Source organism: Sipha flava, unplaced genomic scaffold (assembly GCF_003268045.1).
Source record: "Sipha flava isolate LNK unplaced genomic scaffold, YSA_version1 45_pilon_pilon, whole genome shotgun sequence".
NCBI lineage: Eukaryota > Metazoa > Arthropoda > Insecta > Hemiptera > Aphididae > Sipha > Sipha flava.
The window spans coordinates 85,593-103,555 of NW_020273227.1; the positions used below are offsets into that span (position 1 = coordinate 85,593).

Sequence of the window (17,963 nt, forward strand, 5' to 3'; positions counted from 1 at the left end):
TTTACTCACAAAGTTCCGATAAAAAAGAAAAGAAATTAAACAACTGTTTACTTTATATTGTTTAAATGCATTTATAAATGTAATCTTTTATCAATATATATTTATATATATATATTTTATAATATATTAACTTTTAATCTTATATATTATTCTGAAAATTCTAAAAATTAAAAATATTAATACATGAATCAAATTTTATATAAGTAATATCTGCAGGTTGATTATATAGACAAGTATGATAAAATTTAAACAATAAATAGATTTATTAAAAAAAAACAATAAATTAAATAAGATAGTATGCAATTAAGTATAAAATATTCATAATCAAATAAAAAAAACCCGTTTAGAATATGATATAAAATAATTTTATACAATTATTGTGTTAATAGAAAATATAATTAAGAACCAGAAATTCTTTGAGGGTGGGTTGTTTATTGTACTTAAGCGGAAAATTGAAGCGAGAGCATTACAAGTGTGTTTTCACATTGAATTTGAAAGCAGTAATTATCACGTATTAAAAAAAATTAAGTTGAGTTATTTTAGTTATTTTTCAATTGAAATGTATAAAACAATTAGTCTATAGTTTTTGTTTTATTAAATTATAAGACTGTGTGAACGACTATCATATGTTATTAATGTGATACTCAAAATTATTTAATGTAATTTAAAAATTAATAACTTTTATATTTTCCATTTATTACGAACCTTTTTAAATTGTTTTTACTTATTACTTAAAATTGTTGTGTGCGAGTGTGAATATCAGTTTTTAACAACTAATGTAGGTTAGCTGTAGTAAGGTACCTTCCTTATACTTTGTTTCTATTTATGATTTTTAATAATTTTTTATATTCGTATGGTAATTAGACGTTAATGTATTAGACATGTGCTTAGATAACCTGCCTTACCTAATCATATATATTATTGGAATCATGATACGCAGCTTCAAATTCTGAAGAATGCGATTCTTGGTAAATTACGATTGGGTAGGGTTAGGAATTATTGTTTCATATTGAAATATTTATTTTTTTTTATTGCAATCATTTATTTGTGTTTAAACATAAGTTAAATATAGTTATAATATTATTTATTCTGTGGTTTCAGTAAAAATGTTGCTTTAATACTTTATACAAATCGTTTTAGATCAAGTTGAACGAAGATTTTGATATTTTCTTTGTTTTTGCAAAATATTTGAAATATCAATTGGATTTATTTATTTTCTTTGCAAAAAGTTTATTATATGTATAACTTCATATACATTTTTATAGCAATATATTTTGTAAAAAACTCCGTACCTCGAGATATAGCTTACAATACTTAATAATACCTAATACAACAATTTGTTTATTTTTCAACGGTTTTGTTACATTATCCCATATCTGATAAAATTTTAGGTACGGAAATCGATCTTGGAAATATGTTTATTTTGTTTTCTGAAAATGTTATATTTTTTGTAAAAATGTATTAACTGTTCGTTTGTTTTAGATATCAGTTGTATAAAAACACCCTTAAGAAGTTTATATAACTAAAGATTATTTTTTCATTACTTCATGTAATAAATAATTTTTCAATATTATTGAATAATAAAATAATAAAAAATGAAATATAAAAATAGTTAATAGCTAACACTCGTATATTAATATATAAATAAATAAACGAATAATTTATACATAGAAATAAATAAATAAATAAATAAACAAATGCTTAGTCTGCAGTAATATTATATTTATAAAGTACGACTGGTTTTGAATTGAAAATTCATCATCAAGTATATTATATAAAGTAAATAAAATTGCGATTATAATAGTTATGATTTTATTGACTTTGAGCCTGATGATGAGTTTTCAATTGGATACCGGTTGTACTTTACAAATATATAATAATACTTCAGGTGAAGCATTTATTTATTAATTGATTTATTTCTATATAAAAATTATTTTTGTATTAAAACGATTAGTTAAAATTTTTTGACCATTAATATTCTGTTTATATCTAGTGTTAAAAGGAAAAATAGCATTTGGCTTTCTCTATTGCCTAATATTCGTATATAATATTAGAGTTATTTGAATTATTTTTAAAATAACTATTACTACTTAAGCTTTTTAAGTATATATATTAAAACTTTTTTCACATTAAATACAGTAATAATGTTATTTTTTTTAGATAGTGGTCGAGTTGTAAATTTGTAATAATGTAAAGTTCTAGCTTTTTATAATAACTAAATGTTAATATTTATTTACAGTAATAATTACGTTAAATTATATTCTTTTGTATTCTTTTGAAAAATGTAAATACTAATAACAGGTATTAACTTGAATTAAATATTATAAAATATTTAATATAAACTTATTTATTTTTTAATTTTCTCACCAAAATTGCATTGAAATTGCGCTAAGTTATTTAATGTATGTATTTTTTTTTAAATAAAAATTCAATCGTACTATTTAATATTAGATAATAAAATAATATTTGTATAATTTAATTTTTCTTAAATATCAATATAAATTATATTTTAGAAAAAATTAAAATAAATTATAAGAATAATACATTTTCCATTTTATTTTTTAACACAATTTATGTATCAAATTTTGAACATTTATCTGTATAATATAAATTTTAATGCGAGTTTGAAATGTAGTTTTAGAATTAATTTGTTTATTACTCATATTCGTTTATTCTATATGCCAACAAATAAATTTGATGTCAAACTAATTATACCATTTGTATGGATGAATTTTTCTCGATTTATTTTCAAGCCAAATATTAGATCAATGAATGATGTATATTTTTTATCAGATATTTTTATTATAAGTTAATTAACTGGTATTTCATATAAAATTGATCAGTTCCTTTTTTCTTAATAATATTCTTAACAAAAACCTTAAGCACTTATCTATCATTAGGGTGTTCTTTATACTAGTTTTTCGTTATTCCATGCCACATAATTATGTTTTTTCACTTATTCATTTCCATTAATGTGGTATTACACAACCAACGAATGTGCTACAAATAGTGACAGTTGAAATCAAAATCGTGTGTGTTCAAACGTCACGTACTGTGGTAAGTCTTAGACTTTGTATATTTGTAATTGTCTATCGTTGAAATAAATCTATAATACCTAGTGAATATCAATAATATAACAATTTTTTTTAAAAAATTTTTTTGTACTTTCCCCTACTCTTGTAGTCCCTCACGCACGTTCTGTTCATCATGTTTATAGCTAGGATTTTGGAACACATAAAATGTATTATGTTTCGATCAAATGAACTACCATGTATCTTCTCGTTCACAAGTTTTTCAATTGATTCGGTGTCGACATACGTAATATCTAACTATCTAACTTATATGTATATATAAATATATATTTGAAACGTGTGTGTCATTGATGTGAACTAAAATAACTTTTATAATTTTTTCTTTTTATTATTTTTATTAAAAACGTCTTGTTTAAAATTACGAGTGGAAAAAAACAAAGGTATGTAGTAAATAGGGGTTAAAAACTATCTGTAGTTAAATTGAGCTCCTTAAGTTTTACTAATGGGATTTTATTATCAAGCGGAAACGCTAACTTGCATGTACGGGAAAGTATTTACGCAGTCATTTTTTATACAACAAATTGTATTATTTTATGTATGTGAAGATGTGGCAAGCTTAAACAATATGAAACAGTGTATCTTACTTAAAGAAACTATAACATAAATACAATATAGACGTGTAGTTATATTATAACTAAATATTTTGATGTTATGTATACGAAATTATGAATGATAATTCAATAAAGTTAAATAATACTCATATATATATATATAGTCGTAATATACATATAAGTATGAATATATTTAAAAATTAACTATTATTAACTTAATAATTAATATCTATTGGTTATTTTTATTGTTTTATTGTTTATTTGATGGTATATTAAGTATAATTAAAATATATGCGTACTTTTTAATTTTTAGATTTAAATTTAAAGACGGAAACTTTGTAATTTTGTATTTTTAAATGTTGAATTAGTACTTACCAGAAATTTGTATCACAATACGAAGTGTAATATCGACTTAAATTATAATAATATAATTTAAGATAGTTAATTCTAAATATCAGGTTTTAATTATTGGTTGCATATTAAATTGGAAAAATAAATGACATATGTAATGTATAACGTAAATATTAAACAAATAAGTGGAAAGTATTTATTTTTTATTATACAGTTATTAAATGTATGGGCTAAGGCTATACAGTATGTGAACTCGAATAATTATATGAGAACAGTATATTACTGAAATAAAATGTTAGGTATAGGTTCGCTGAGGTACGGTTTCCCTGTAGCATCTCAATCCATAGTCACTAGTAGTGGCGGATTAATGGACAGGCTAAATAGGCTATAGCCTACGGCGATGTACACAATTTGAAGAGAAGGGTTCAGACCAAATATTCTATTTTATAGTAGTGTCAAGAGGGGGGGGGGAAGGCACTAGAGTGACTAATCCATGGATGCCAAAAGACTAAATCTGTCTATGGTCACTAGGTAATTGTATTTTATATATGTTTCAATTTCAGTACATAAAAAAAGTTATTGTTACTAATGATCTGTTTTAGATTTTTGAATTATAATTTAATTAAGTTATAAAAATGTTTTTGTTGGATATATATTTAAAAAAAAAAAATTCGTAAAATTGGGAAAGTATACTTACTGGGAATTTTAAAATGCCCTTATACATTTTGTATAATGTATTTAGAATTTTGTGATGCATTGAAAACTAACAACTTGGATAATTACTTTCATAGAGAACAATTAGTAACTGAAATATAAATTTCAATTTTTTTTTTTTTTTTGAATGGATATCATTCGTATTCATTATGCTTTAATAAAATATTAATAAAATAAAAATTTAAATTTTGAAATTCGTGAAATTTGTTAAGCAATATATTGTTTATATTTTTAAAAAACATATTTATGAACATAACAAATAATTAAAACTAAATACTTAAACATTATTTTTAAAACCTAATAAAACATGTTTATTAATTTATACCAATTATAAAAAAAAACCGATTTTAATTATTTATTGTAACACGTGATACTTCGTACTTCGAAATATTAGTGGATGCTTGAGATATCCTGTTTACACACACACACACACATATATATATATAAACGATAATATGATAAATCTGTACCTATCTCTTGATACATTATATATTAGTATACTTACCACCGATAAAAATATATAGTAATATGAATAAGTAGGTATTTGATTAATGTCATTTTTTACAAAGAAATAACATCAACATGTATTTTAGTACCACATGAATCACAAGCACATAGCAGAATATTCCTTATTAGGAACTTGTAGTACATACAATTGATTTAACCTGTTACTAATACTTTTTATTAAAGTATATTATTGTTTTGTTTTCTCTGATGTACATTGTTAAGGTAACTCGTTTCATACGTGATTGGTAAATAAATAATACCAAAAATACATTTTCCAAAATGCATTTATCACCATAAAAGGCAAATGATGAGTATAAACTTTTTTATTTATACATTTATGGTGTAATAATAGATAGCTTTCAATTTTATATCGTCTTTTTAAATTATCAAGTTACACTCAGTAGAATATTTTTCAAAATTTGAAATTTGAACACAATAAAATTCAGTCCCTAGTATAAATTCTTAACAAAATTCAAATAAATTAGACTCGAATATCTTTCAGTTTTCTTAGAGGAATGGTTTATTCGTCGATTCCTAAATTATATATATTAGTTTGTGATTGATAATGTGATAACTTATAAATGTGTGTTAACAATTTAATTAAATAAAAAATAAAAATATTTATCGGAAAATATAACAGTAAATATATCGGAATGATATATAAGTTCGTAGATAACAATTCGAAACAATTAATAACTAAACGTATTGCTTATAAACATAATTCAAAAATATTTTTAAAAAGTTTATAAATCGATATAGTGGAATCTTATAGTAGATTTATCGAACTATTCGAATCATTCAACATTTCATGGTTAGTTGAAAAAATAAATATTATTATGAATGAGATTAAATCTATCATTGAAAAAAAGTTTAAAATTATAATAATTCAAATACGTCAAAATATTTCAGAAAAAAATATTTATAAATTATTCACATCCTGATTCGACATACTATCTAAAATTCTCTAGAGTTATTTCAGTAACCTCTAGAGGTATATTTTAAAATGTTATTGAATGTTTAAATAATAGGTAAATTCAATTCTTGTCTTGCAATGTATAATATAATACTTATCAAGTTATCTTATCAATAATAAGGCCTATTTAATTAAATGTAATGAAATTAATATAAATTATAAGCTCAAATCATTTTTATGTTTTAATAATGTTACATTTTATCGATTCATTAATGTGATCAGCTATTTTTTCTACATTAAAAAAACTTAAAATAATTTTAAATGTCAACGACATTATGATTGTTTACAAGTTATGATTAATCACTTGAGTTCAACAAATTGCCGATTTCATTTAGCTTTTGAGTAAAAATATTCATGAATTAATAATTCGTCTTTATAGCAAGTTTTTAATTTAACCAACACTTGATCTTGGTTTTTTTAATAAATGAACAGTTATTTAGTTGATACTGTTGAAAAAGTATTTTTAAAAAAAAACATTTAGTTTTAGTTATAACTAGAGCTCGGAAGTTGATGCACTTTGAACATTTTTTTTTTAACTTTTTAGATGATGCTCACTTGGCCACAAATGTGTTTCATTAGTATGTGGATCCGAATAACAAATTTTTATTTTGTATTTTTTGGTGTTTGTTATTTTAAAGTCATTTTTTTTCAATTTTTAGGTCTTTTTCCCACATTTTTAGTAATTTTTACTGATTTCACACTAGTTCACTTCTTATCGTTTCTTATCGACCATTATGCAGATAACTTAAGACTTGTCCGATTTTATCTTGCCGACTACGTTCGTCGTTGTCGTGTTGTAGTGAATATTATAATGCTTACATTTTATTATTTTTTCTTATTATTCGATTAGTATCCGATTTTATCTTGTTAATTATAGTCATCGTATCATTTTTATGTTATAGTGAATAATACCTATTAATTTAAATTTTATTATTTTTCGTAATATTTTTGAAATGGCGAAAATTAAAATGTCGGTTAGTGCTCGTCTGCGTTTCCCAATCACTTCAGCGGACGTGGAGAGAAGTTTTTCCAAATATAAATATATATAAATATAAAAATATAAATATAAATATAAAATATTTATAACCAGATAATCGTCATTATTTTACTTTTGATAACATAAAATACGCTCTAATTGTACAATGCAATGATTTTGATTTTTGAGTAATTTGTAAGCTTTGATAAATTTATAAAACAAATGTTTGTTATTTTTTTATTTCATATTTTAAGGAAACTTTTTGTAATTTTTATGCCATATTTTGAGTAATTTGTAAGTTTTGATAAATATATATAGAATTTTATAGTAAAATAGAGTAAAATATTTAAAAAAATGTTTGTAATTTTTTTAAGTAATTTTTATGGATATTTTTTTATCATTTTTATGTCATATTTATATATTTTTTTTAGGTAATTTTTTAATGTTTTTAAGGTCATAAACTTCCGAGCCCTAGTTATAACTATCTCAAAGTATAATATTTACGATTAACTTGTATCGTAATGCATTTTTTGTTCGGAGCACGCAGAGATGAATACATCCCCAATTTATTTCTTTACCGTTCATATTACCATTATGTATATTATACGTGCTAACTTGGTTCAATCTTTCAAACAATTTGACGAGAAACCACTAATTGTAGTACAATGTTTCAAAGTTATAGAATACTGAGGGTTTTTTCTAATTGTATTTAGAACAATAATATATTTATATTGCTTCCCGAGGGTTTAAAAAGTTTGATAATATGAGATTTCAGAATGTGAATATTGTCTTTATAAACAACCCAAATTGCAGTCAATTTAAAATTAATTTATAAATATAAATCTGGTTACTATATTTATAGTAGCAATGAATTTCGTCTATTGGACATAAGTTATAACCAGGAAAAATAAATGTGTAATTATGTAATTTAGAAAAAAAAAAGTTTCTGTTTTGCATTCAGGAAATGCAATTATACATACGTACCTCGTACTCATATGCATGATAACCCTATGCTTGATCAGACGAACATTGTAGTGAACCTATTACGGAATTACAATACAGAATTATGTGTGACGGTTTAACTTTATTTTTTTTATCTAAAAGAGTTTTATTATACGATGAATATATCGTTTCTGGTTTTATAACATTGAAGATTGCTGATTTCCGATCTCAAAATATACATTTTATAAACATGCATATTGATTCCGTAATGGTTATCTTCGTTGGCGCTACGTCGTTCAACTCATAACATAATGATGACTCGTACGCGTCGATTACATAAAATATCTACATAATGCATGCTTTAGTATTCTACACTATTGACCCGTACCTAAGTTATATGTGTAGTTTGCATGTTATACGTAGTCGATGGCGACGGAAAAATAATTGTCATAGTATAAATTTTGTTTAGTAATAAAGTGTGAATAGGAAGTATAAGAGGGTGCGGAGAGACGCCCATACGTTAGAGGAGGAAACGCACAATGACCATGTTACATTTTTTTTTCTTTTTTTGTATGTAAATTTTCACTATGCAATTTTTTCTACACACCATCGGGGCGTAAAACACGCGTTGTTTGGTCCGTGCAAAATTCACATAGAGTAAAAAAATTAAAAAAGACCTGAATACATGAGTGACGATAGTATGACAATAATAATAGTGTACACACTAGAGCTGAAAGCAGATACCGTTACGATATACAAAACACTCACACTACGGATCATTTAGCTATAATATTTTCTCACCATTGTCGTGTCCAATATTAATTTATTTTTAAACACAATAAATTTTATATTCTTATAAATAGTTACGTATAAAGTATTTAAATTTAAAAATGTGACATAATATTATGATTTTCCCAATTGATTTATGCTGTTAAATCAATAGTACAATCGAGAATCATTATGACTCGATCAGAGATGAGCAATTAATAGTTAACAGTAGATTAATCTATATAATTTATAACTTGTCGTTTTTAAGATACAGTTTACAATAAATTAATAATATTAATATTAACGTTGAGGTTCACGTGTTTCAGTTTCTGTTGAATTATCTGCGAGTAACATTTTAATTATTATAATCTTATACTGCTGTCTCAGCAACTATTGGACTTGGATGGTTTATTGACTTACCGGGAAAATTATGACAATACACTAATTTTACCTACTATAAACTATAAATTCTTGTAAGGCACAGCTTATGATTTATACTTATACTTTTTATGAATACCTTTTGGTTTATTTTAAATCTAGAAGCTTACATATAATTAAAAAAAAATATATATATATATAAGTGATCAACATTTAACAAAACTTACTATAGATCTTAATTTTAAAATTCACATCAAAATTAAAACAATTAATTATTACAGTTTTCCACAAGATTAACGTTCAAATTAAGAATGCGTGACCGACGAAACTCGGAAATTTAACTAAGAATCGACTAAAAATTGTATGTTTACATAGTTATTCGATTTACAATTGACCTTTTATGCATGTTTTGATGTATACATTTATAAGTAAATGCTAATTAAATTTTTCCGAAAATGTCGTCTTGTGATTTTTATTAAATATAATAAACATGTTTGTTGGTTTTTTTTTCATAGATATTTTTCCATTAGACTTTCGGTATTATTTTTTAAAAGGTAATATAGTGTGTATGTATATATATGAAATCTGTATCATTAATCGAGTGCAGTTTTCAGTTGCCTGTCTATAAAATATACAATTGTAGACCATGTAAACTTCTTGCTTCGTTCGAAGCCTGAAATCATTAACTTGATAATTTTGTTTGATGCTTTTGATCGGGCTGAGAGAGCATCAGATTTAGCATGAGAATGCGTTGTCTCGGGTGACCTAAGGCACAACCTAACTGAATGAGAAAAAAAATATGCAAATATTGATTAGCCGGTTCGTTACTATTAAAAACGTTTGTCGTTAATCATCAATACACGGTTAATTTAACAGGACGTATAACTTATATAAATATGCAAGCGCTTATTGTCTAACACGTGTGTAGAACATCAAATTAATTTTAGTTTCGCACTCCGACCAAAGCGAATGTAACGTATCGTCTCCTCGGCTTGTAAACGCGAGTGCCCGGTACGCCAACAAATTCCAGTAGGATTTTTTTTTAATCATCGCGTTACCAGCCCAAGAGCTGGTTGGGTTAGACGAGGTTAGGTTAGGTCGTTAACCGATAATCGTTAACGAAAACGATGGGAATCCGTTGCCCGATGTCCGTCGCCCTAGAAGGCCCGGGCACCGGTGGCGTGGGCCGGGATGAAATCACCGGCCCCGGGGAGTTGAGCGAACGTATCGGAACGTGCAGATGCGATTCGGGACGGTGCACCGATCGAGTGCGCGCGTGTCCAGACAACAGCGTGTCCGCAATGCAACGGCAGCGCTCTACGCACGTACACGTAACACGTACGCGACACGTAAGTGTGCGTGAACGCGTATCGCGCGCGGTGACGAGACGGCGGCCGACGGTGGACGGACGGGAGAACACCAGTAACGGTCCGCCGGCCGCCGTGCGAACGTTCCCGGCCTTACGGTATTACGTACGTACGCGCGCGTGTGAGCGTGTACGCGCGTACCACCACTGCGGTCGCGCCGCGGCATGAACGCGCGTCGGCTATCGCTGCGGCCGCCGCGCACCACTCGGCTAACGAGCGTAGAACTTTCGAGACCGATCGGCCGGCAAATCGTAACACGACGCGTTTCCGGACCCGCACACGCAGACACACACGTGCGCGCGCACACACACACGCACACACACACGCGCGCGCGCGCGCTCGTACATTGAACATCACGTACGGGATATGGTCGCGGATGGATAAATGATAACGATTCGCGTACGTGAAATCTGCACGCGCTGGCGGTGCGACGGCTTCAATAGTGTCACATCCGTACGAACATCGCACACGTGTACGTATATGTATGTGGGTATGTTTGCGAGGGGCTTACGGGCGCGAGTCGCATTCGTTTCGCCGGGACGCTTTTCTACCGCACCTCGTCGAACACCCCTCTGCGTACCAGCCGGTACTCGCCGTACAAATATGTCCGTACGAAAGCCGCTGCGCGGTACACGTTCACACGAAACGTACCGACTCGGATGGCGTACGCTGTCTCGACGTAAGAACATGTGTGTGTAATCGAAATTGTTGCGTGTTTCAGGACGTGCGGTAAGATTTTGGTCAAAAACGGCGGACGGAACGGCATTAGTAGCGCCAAGAATTTTGATGCGTTGGAAGATGCCGAACGTGGCGGTCGTCGCTGTCGCCACCGCCGCCGCCCTGTTCCTCGTCACCGCCGAGACGGTGCTGGACGCCGGCGGCGGTAGCGTCGGCAACCGTTTCGGCGGAGGTGGCGGTGGTGGCGGCGGCGGTGGCGGTGAACGACAACGCGGCGCGGCCACCGCCGCCGCGAACCGTCACCAAGACATCGTCGACAGCGAGGACGAGGCCACGCAGCAGACACCGGCCGTCGTCCAGTGCGGTGCGAGTTGCTCGAACCACCAGGAGATCAAGTCGCTGAGCATCGAGCTGATCAAAGCTTCGATACTGAACAAGCTGGGCATGCGGAACCCGCCCGAGTTCGGCGACCGCGTGCCACCGAAGGTGCCCACCGACCTGCCGCCGCTTCAAGAACTGATAGACAAGTACAAAAACGAGCGCGGTGGCTCGGACGGCGGCTCGGTTGTCGTGATTCCACACATTCGGCACAAGTCGCATCACAACGACGCGTCCGGCGACGGCTACGATATGCAAAGCGACGAGGCGACCGTTACGGGTTACGTGCCGGCAATGAACGCGAACAACAAAAACGGCGGCGGCGGTAACGACAACGACTACGATGTTGACGACGACGACGACGAAGACGACTATCACGTCAGAACGCACAAGCTCATAGCATTCGCTCAACCGCGTACGTATAAAGCTGTACAATTCCAAATGACTATATTTCATTATTATTATTTATTTAAATCATCGCGTCATGCCGACGCAGAAGGTTAAGTTAGCATAGCTTTCGTACCGAGAATAATGTCGATTTACGCGTGGGGCATATTGCGTGGGTGGTCTCTAAGACGTACACCCTCCCACGCGCGTGCACGAAAGTCGACTGCGTTCGGAACAGAAATCAGTACCTGATACCACTATACAATTTGGCTAATCGTGCTCCATTCCATTCCGACCGTTGTGATTGGATATCTAAAATTTTTCCTTTAAATTAAATATTTCATGTAACTAAACATTTCAGAAAGTTTTTGTGTTGTAAATTCAACGGGGAACAAATAAGGTCGTGTTTAAGAAAGATCTTTTATTAAATCTGTCGTCCTAGCTTGGTTCTTTCAGTGTCGATTTTTTTCGATTGCATAGATCTTACGATTTTCTTGCACACGGCCTATTTGAAATAGAGATTTTTATAGGTATCTAATCGATTTAAATAAAAATTACGATAGTTTAGTTTTTATCTTATTCATATGCTACAGCTTGGCTTTAGTTCTTACTATAAGTATCTATAATTCGAGCGCAATTTACTAACTCCTAAAAAAAAAAAAACATTGCATCCCTTGACATAGATGACTTTGTGCTAACCAGTGTACTACTACACCGACTATAATACCATACTAAATTAATGTTGTTGCGGTATACTACGCTCGCGCATACACACACATATAACCATTCAGTTGTGTACTTAGTGTACTTGAACACGTTGTCTGACAGCGGGTATGTCGATTGTTGCGCTAGCTCGGCGTTCCCACCAGTCGTACTTATCAATATTCGCAAGCAGATTTATTTTTTCCCAACCGCCTTCGTAGAGCAAAGTAGTCTGGTCGAGTCATATAAGGGTAATGAAAGAGTGGTGGGTATAAATCACCGAGAAAATCTACAGTTGTTTAACTACAAAATCCCGTTATGTTTACTTTGTATTTTATTTATCTACCTTTACAGTCATTATTTATTTACGTTAATGGCATTTTTTTTCTAACAAATCGAAATATATTTATTGCCGATCTCCATTTTTTGAAACACATTGTATATCATTCGATCTCTTATGATAGATTATGTAAGATATGTAAGATCCACAAAATTATTTAATACCCGTATTGTTAAAAATTATTAGTTACATTTTATAAAAATGTATTTTAATTAATTAATGGAACATTGATATCAATTTGATCATCGTTTTTTTAGCTCATATTAATTGTTTCAGATTGTGTAAGCGATGTAAAGATTGAGGAATAGCTTGGTTGTACAATGTTCTATTTTGTCTTTGTAATATTTTGTTTTTTTTTTTTTTCGAAAATTCGCTTGAAGAAATGTTTCGAAAGTTTTATTCAAACACGCATCAATCGATTAGAAGTATAATTAAAATGTTATTTTAAAATATTAATTCGCAATTATAATTAATATCTATTATACTAATCAAAAATCAATAAAATTAGTAAAATATACAGTTTCAATTATTTTGTAATAATTTGGAAAATATTAATCCTAGAGTAATACAAATATTCTATAGGTCATCATTTATTTCATCATTTATTTTAGTTGTTATTAGAAATTTATGAGATCTGATTTTCAAAACTTATTTTATTTTTTAAACTGAAATGTTTAAATTTTTTTTTATAACACGGAAAATAATTATATTGTTTACATACATAATTATCATATTATTAGTAATGTTATCATTTGATATTTAAATTAATATGCATTAATAATTCTATTATTGTTCGTTTTATTATGATACATTATATTTTTGTTACATATTTTAAGAATTATTAACTCATTGTTGTTGCATATAATTAAGTACATATTTTAATATGTATTTATGCATATATTTCATTATATTAAAGTACAGAATTTCCCTTGTCCATTACATTCAGTTAACATTTATAAGCGTTATTTTAAGCAGAATATTAGTTTAACAGTTACATATTTGAATAATTAAACATAATATGGTAATTACGTGTCTACGTGTAGCTTAATTATTAAGGTGGTAATGATGAATTATCATTTTTTTTTTTTCATATAAGACTGAATATATCTTAAATTTGATGTAATCATGTAACATATAATTACTAAAATTGCATTTAAAAGAAGTATTAATAGTCTGCGGGTTAACTATAATCCTCTGATATAATGAAAATATGTCTCGCATACAGTGATAGTAAAAATTACACAATAAAAGTACTTTGTATAATTTCTTACTCGGAGAAAATAAAAATTCAATTTCGCGATAAAATTGTCTTTAGCTTGCGGTTGGGTTAGAATATATAATATTACAATCATGGATCATTATATAAATTTATTATCTACGTGATTTCATACCTTATAATGCACGCACAGTAATTTACTACATTTTTAACTCTTTTTAAGAAATGTCACTGTATGTGCAATAAATGCATGTGTAATAGCTGTTTTTAGACAGGTTAAATATAACAAGAGAAAAAAAACTGTCATGTCGATTCCAGGATGCTCGTATTTCGACTTAAGGGTGAAGCTCTATAATTCGCCGTCTTAACTCTCCGTCGTTGAATACGAATTTTCAGGGTTGCTTCAGTAATATACACCTGTAATATAATAATATAAATAATAAATGTAAACATATATATATATACTTAATGGACCTACAGTGTGGTTACATAATGATCGGTAACTAGAATATGTACATAATGTTGGCCGTGGCAGGGAAAGGGAATATCGATCGATCTTTCGCAGAGTTTAATGCACCCGACTTGGGCGCGACTGAGGTGTTTTATGAATTTCAAATAACATTGTACGCGTATTACAATATCCTATACTAGGTGTAGTATGGTCTCGGACTACGTAAGCACGCGGGTGCTCGAGCCCAGGTCAAGAAATTAATATTAAGGAAGGTTTTCGTTAAATACATACCTTATATTACGTTGGCAATAGTGTTTTGGTGGAAAGTTTTTGTTGCGTGTGACAATGGTTTACGATAAGTGATAATTTAAGCTGAGAATTGAAGTTAAAATTGATTTGAGCTCAATTGTTACTCAGTCTGTAACAATGTACATAAAAATAGGTAATGACATTTATCAGAATCGTTGAAAAATCTTAATTATGCAAAAAGTCTTATCCGTTTCTGTAAAGTAATATAAATGTAACTTTTACTTTTTAAAGTATCGTAAACTTTTTCAAATAATATATAATATATTTTATATCGATGTTGTATGTCAGTATAATGAAATAAAATTTTAATTTATCAAATTGGGAACTTGTTAAAACTTGTTTAACTTTACTAAAAAAATGATGAAAATCTGAAAAATTATGTGGTTTAATTTTCATTAGCTTAATCGAATTTAACTTTTCAAATATTTTGGAAATAATTGACAGTTATTTGAGGTACTCGTATAAAAAAAATATTAACCTCAAAAGTTAAATTTTGATTTTTTTCATATTTAATTTCATCTGAAGACATTTTTTGTATTACACTCAAACTTAGTGGCGTATTTATGGGAATGGGGGGGGGGGGTTCTGGAGTTTCTCCTCCACAAAAAAATATTTGAAAACGTCAAATTTTAAACATTTCAGTAATATAATAATTTCAGTTTATTTATTAAATTAAGTATTTAAGTATAATGAAAAAAAAATATACCTATATATAAAAAAAAATATTAAGATCGCTAATAATTAAATTGTAATCCGATAATAATAATAACAATCTACCGCACGGTACTCACACACACATGGTATATAAATAATCTAATGTGGGGAAATAATCGGTCGATAAGAATATCAATATCTTAGTCCGTGACTGTCACGTCTTGTCAGTTGTTAGCAGGCCCGTATTTAGGGGAGAGGGCACAAATAGGCACATGCCCGGGGGCGTCAAGTCTCAGAGGCAATAAAATATTTTATAATTTATTTATTTTAAAAATGATGTACCTAATGAAAAAAATAAAATAAAAAAAATAAAATAATATATTTTACTATTTTATAGTCTGTAAATTAAAAAAAAAAAGGATATTGTATGTTTTATTATGTTATAATTTGTTTAATTTGTTAATTAAAAAAAGTATTAAACGATTTTCATTTATAAGTTATATTTTAATATTAAAGAATTTAAATATTAAAATATTAAATATTAATTTAATTTATTAATTTTATTAAATATTAATATTATTTAAATATTAAAAGAATTTAATATTAAAGAATCTCGATTATGGACGAAATAATAAGTGTTATATTATTATTATTTATTTAGGATGAGGGCATAAATTATATGCCCGGGGACGCCAAATTTTTAAATATGGGCCTGGTTGTCAGTATGCACTATGCATCTATACGCAACATAAAGTAATATAAAATACGATTAATACGATCATACGTTTAATTTAGTTCGATTTCATTAATTTATTTTCATTTAATTGTTGAGTTGGTATTGAAAGAATACTGAAATGGAGCCAATAAAAAAAAAAAAAAATTCAAAAATTTCAGAAAAAACTTAATGGCCTTGCCATGCTATCTATTTGTTGAGATTTTGACTTTCAAACCGATGAAGTTTTTGATGATTTGGCAAATAAAAAAAGGAAAACTAGAATTTACAGTATAATTTGTAATTTTATTATAGTAGTATGTCAATAGTTTGATTTCAATAAGTTAATAAAAAACCTAACAATAAGTTGATAAAGAACGTTTTATACTAATTTATATAATAATTTCACTATTAGGTATGACACCTCCCCCGAAAAAAAAAAGTTTCTAAATACGCCACTGCTCAAACTGTATTCTATTGAAACATTAAACATACATTAAGCAACATTTAGCAAAAATTGTTATTTCTGTTCTATATAAATTGTTATAACTTGTTAATATTTGAATGGATTTTGGTACCTATTATAAAGATATAATAATAGTTATTATCATACAGTATAAAAATTATAAACATAAACAATTATTTCTAATGAAATGTATGCTGAATTATATGGTTATTAATTTGGAAGTACATTCGTTGTTATTATTTTTTATGAATTAATAATTTTTTGTTTCCAAGAAAACTATATTGCCAAAAATTAAATATAAAAAAAAAATGTAATTATTTTGAATTAATTGAACGGTTTTACAAAATGATAAATATTTACATATAATCGACAAAATATAATAGCGAACATAATTTGAAACCAGATTTGAATATATAATAATAACAATAATATATATCGACTAATTTCTATAAAACATTACATCTGATAGGTACATGCCATTTAGTGCCATTTAGTCATTTAGTGTTATGCGAAATCGTTGAAACCAAATAATTGTGTTTAGTTCGTTTACGGAATTTGTAACATATTGCAACATATAGGTCGACCCATCGAATTTAATACTGACTCGTGTACCTATTTTCTACGATTATGTCGCCGAACGAATATTTTCGGTTTGATTTACACGGCGCGCGAAACTTCGAGAAAACTATAGCTACGCTATTGCGCTGCTCGTCTAAATTTTAGATTCTAAAATGTAATTATACGCAAAGGACAGCATATACTATAACTATGTGTGTCATTATTTTATCAAATGGAATTCGGTTTGACGGGTGATTGATCGCTGTTTAAACCGGTAGCGCGGAATATTCGCTATGTATACTGCAGGGTGCTTTTGTCCGGGACACGTGCGTGTGTACGCATTATACAACAAAAATATACACCGTGCAGTCGTAACAAAAAGTAGAGGTTAATTTTTTCTTTTTATTTCTGTTCGGAGTAACGGGACGCGTAGGTACATGTAATATTAATAATAATAATAATAATAATAATAATAATAATAATAATAATAATA

General features: G+C 28.9%; 1 protein-coding gene and 1 long non-coding RNA gene across 5 annotated transcripts in view; one reads left to right on the forward strand and one right to left on the reverse strand.

The window, feature by feature from the left end:
* The window catches only part of LOC112689652 (growth/differentiation factor 8), a 33,327-nt gene that overhangs the window by 5,998 nt on the left and 9,366 nt on the right, over positions 1 to 17,963 (forward strand). For 2 of the 4 annotated variants that reach the window (XM_025563457.1, XM_025563458.1), the window contains exons 1-2: positions 11,098 to 11,205; positions 11,341 to 12,090. In XM_025563457.1, coding sequence (XP_025419242.1) covers positions 11,100 to 11,205; positions 11,341 to 12,090 — 856 coding nt within the window. In that variant the 5' untranslated portion in view covers positions 11,098 to 11,099. The other 2 variants (XM_025563460.1, XM_025563459.1) reach the window with 2 other exon arrangements.
* On the reverse strand, positions 14,456 to 15,229 carry LOC112689653. The gene is made up of 2 exons (XR_003149137.1): positions 14,799 to 15,229; positions 14,456 to 14,737 (listed from the first exon to the last, which is right to left on the reverse strand). It is a non-coding gene; the product is annotated as an uncharacterized LOC112689653 (long non-coding RNA).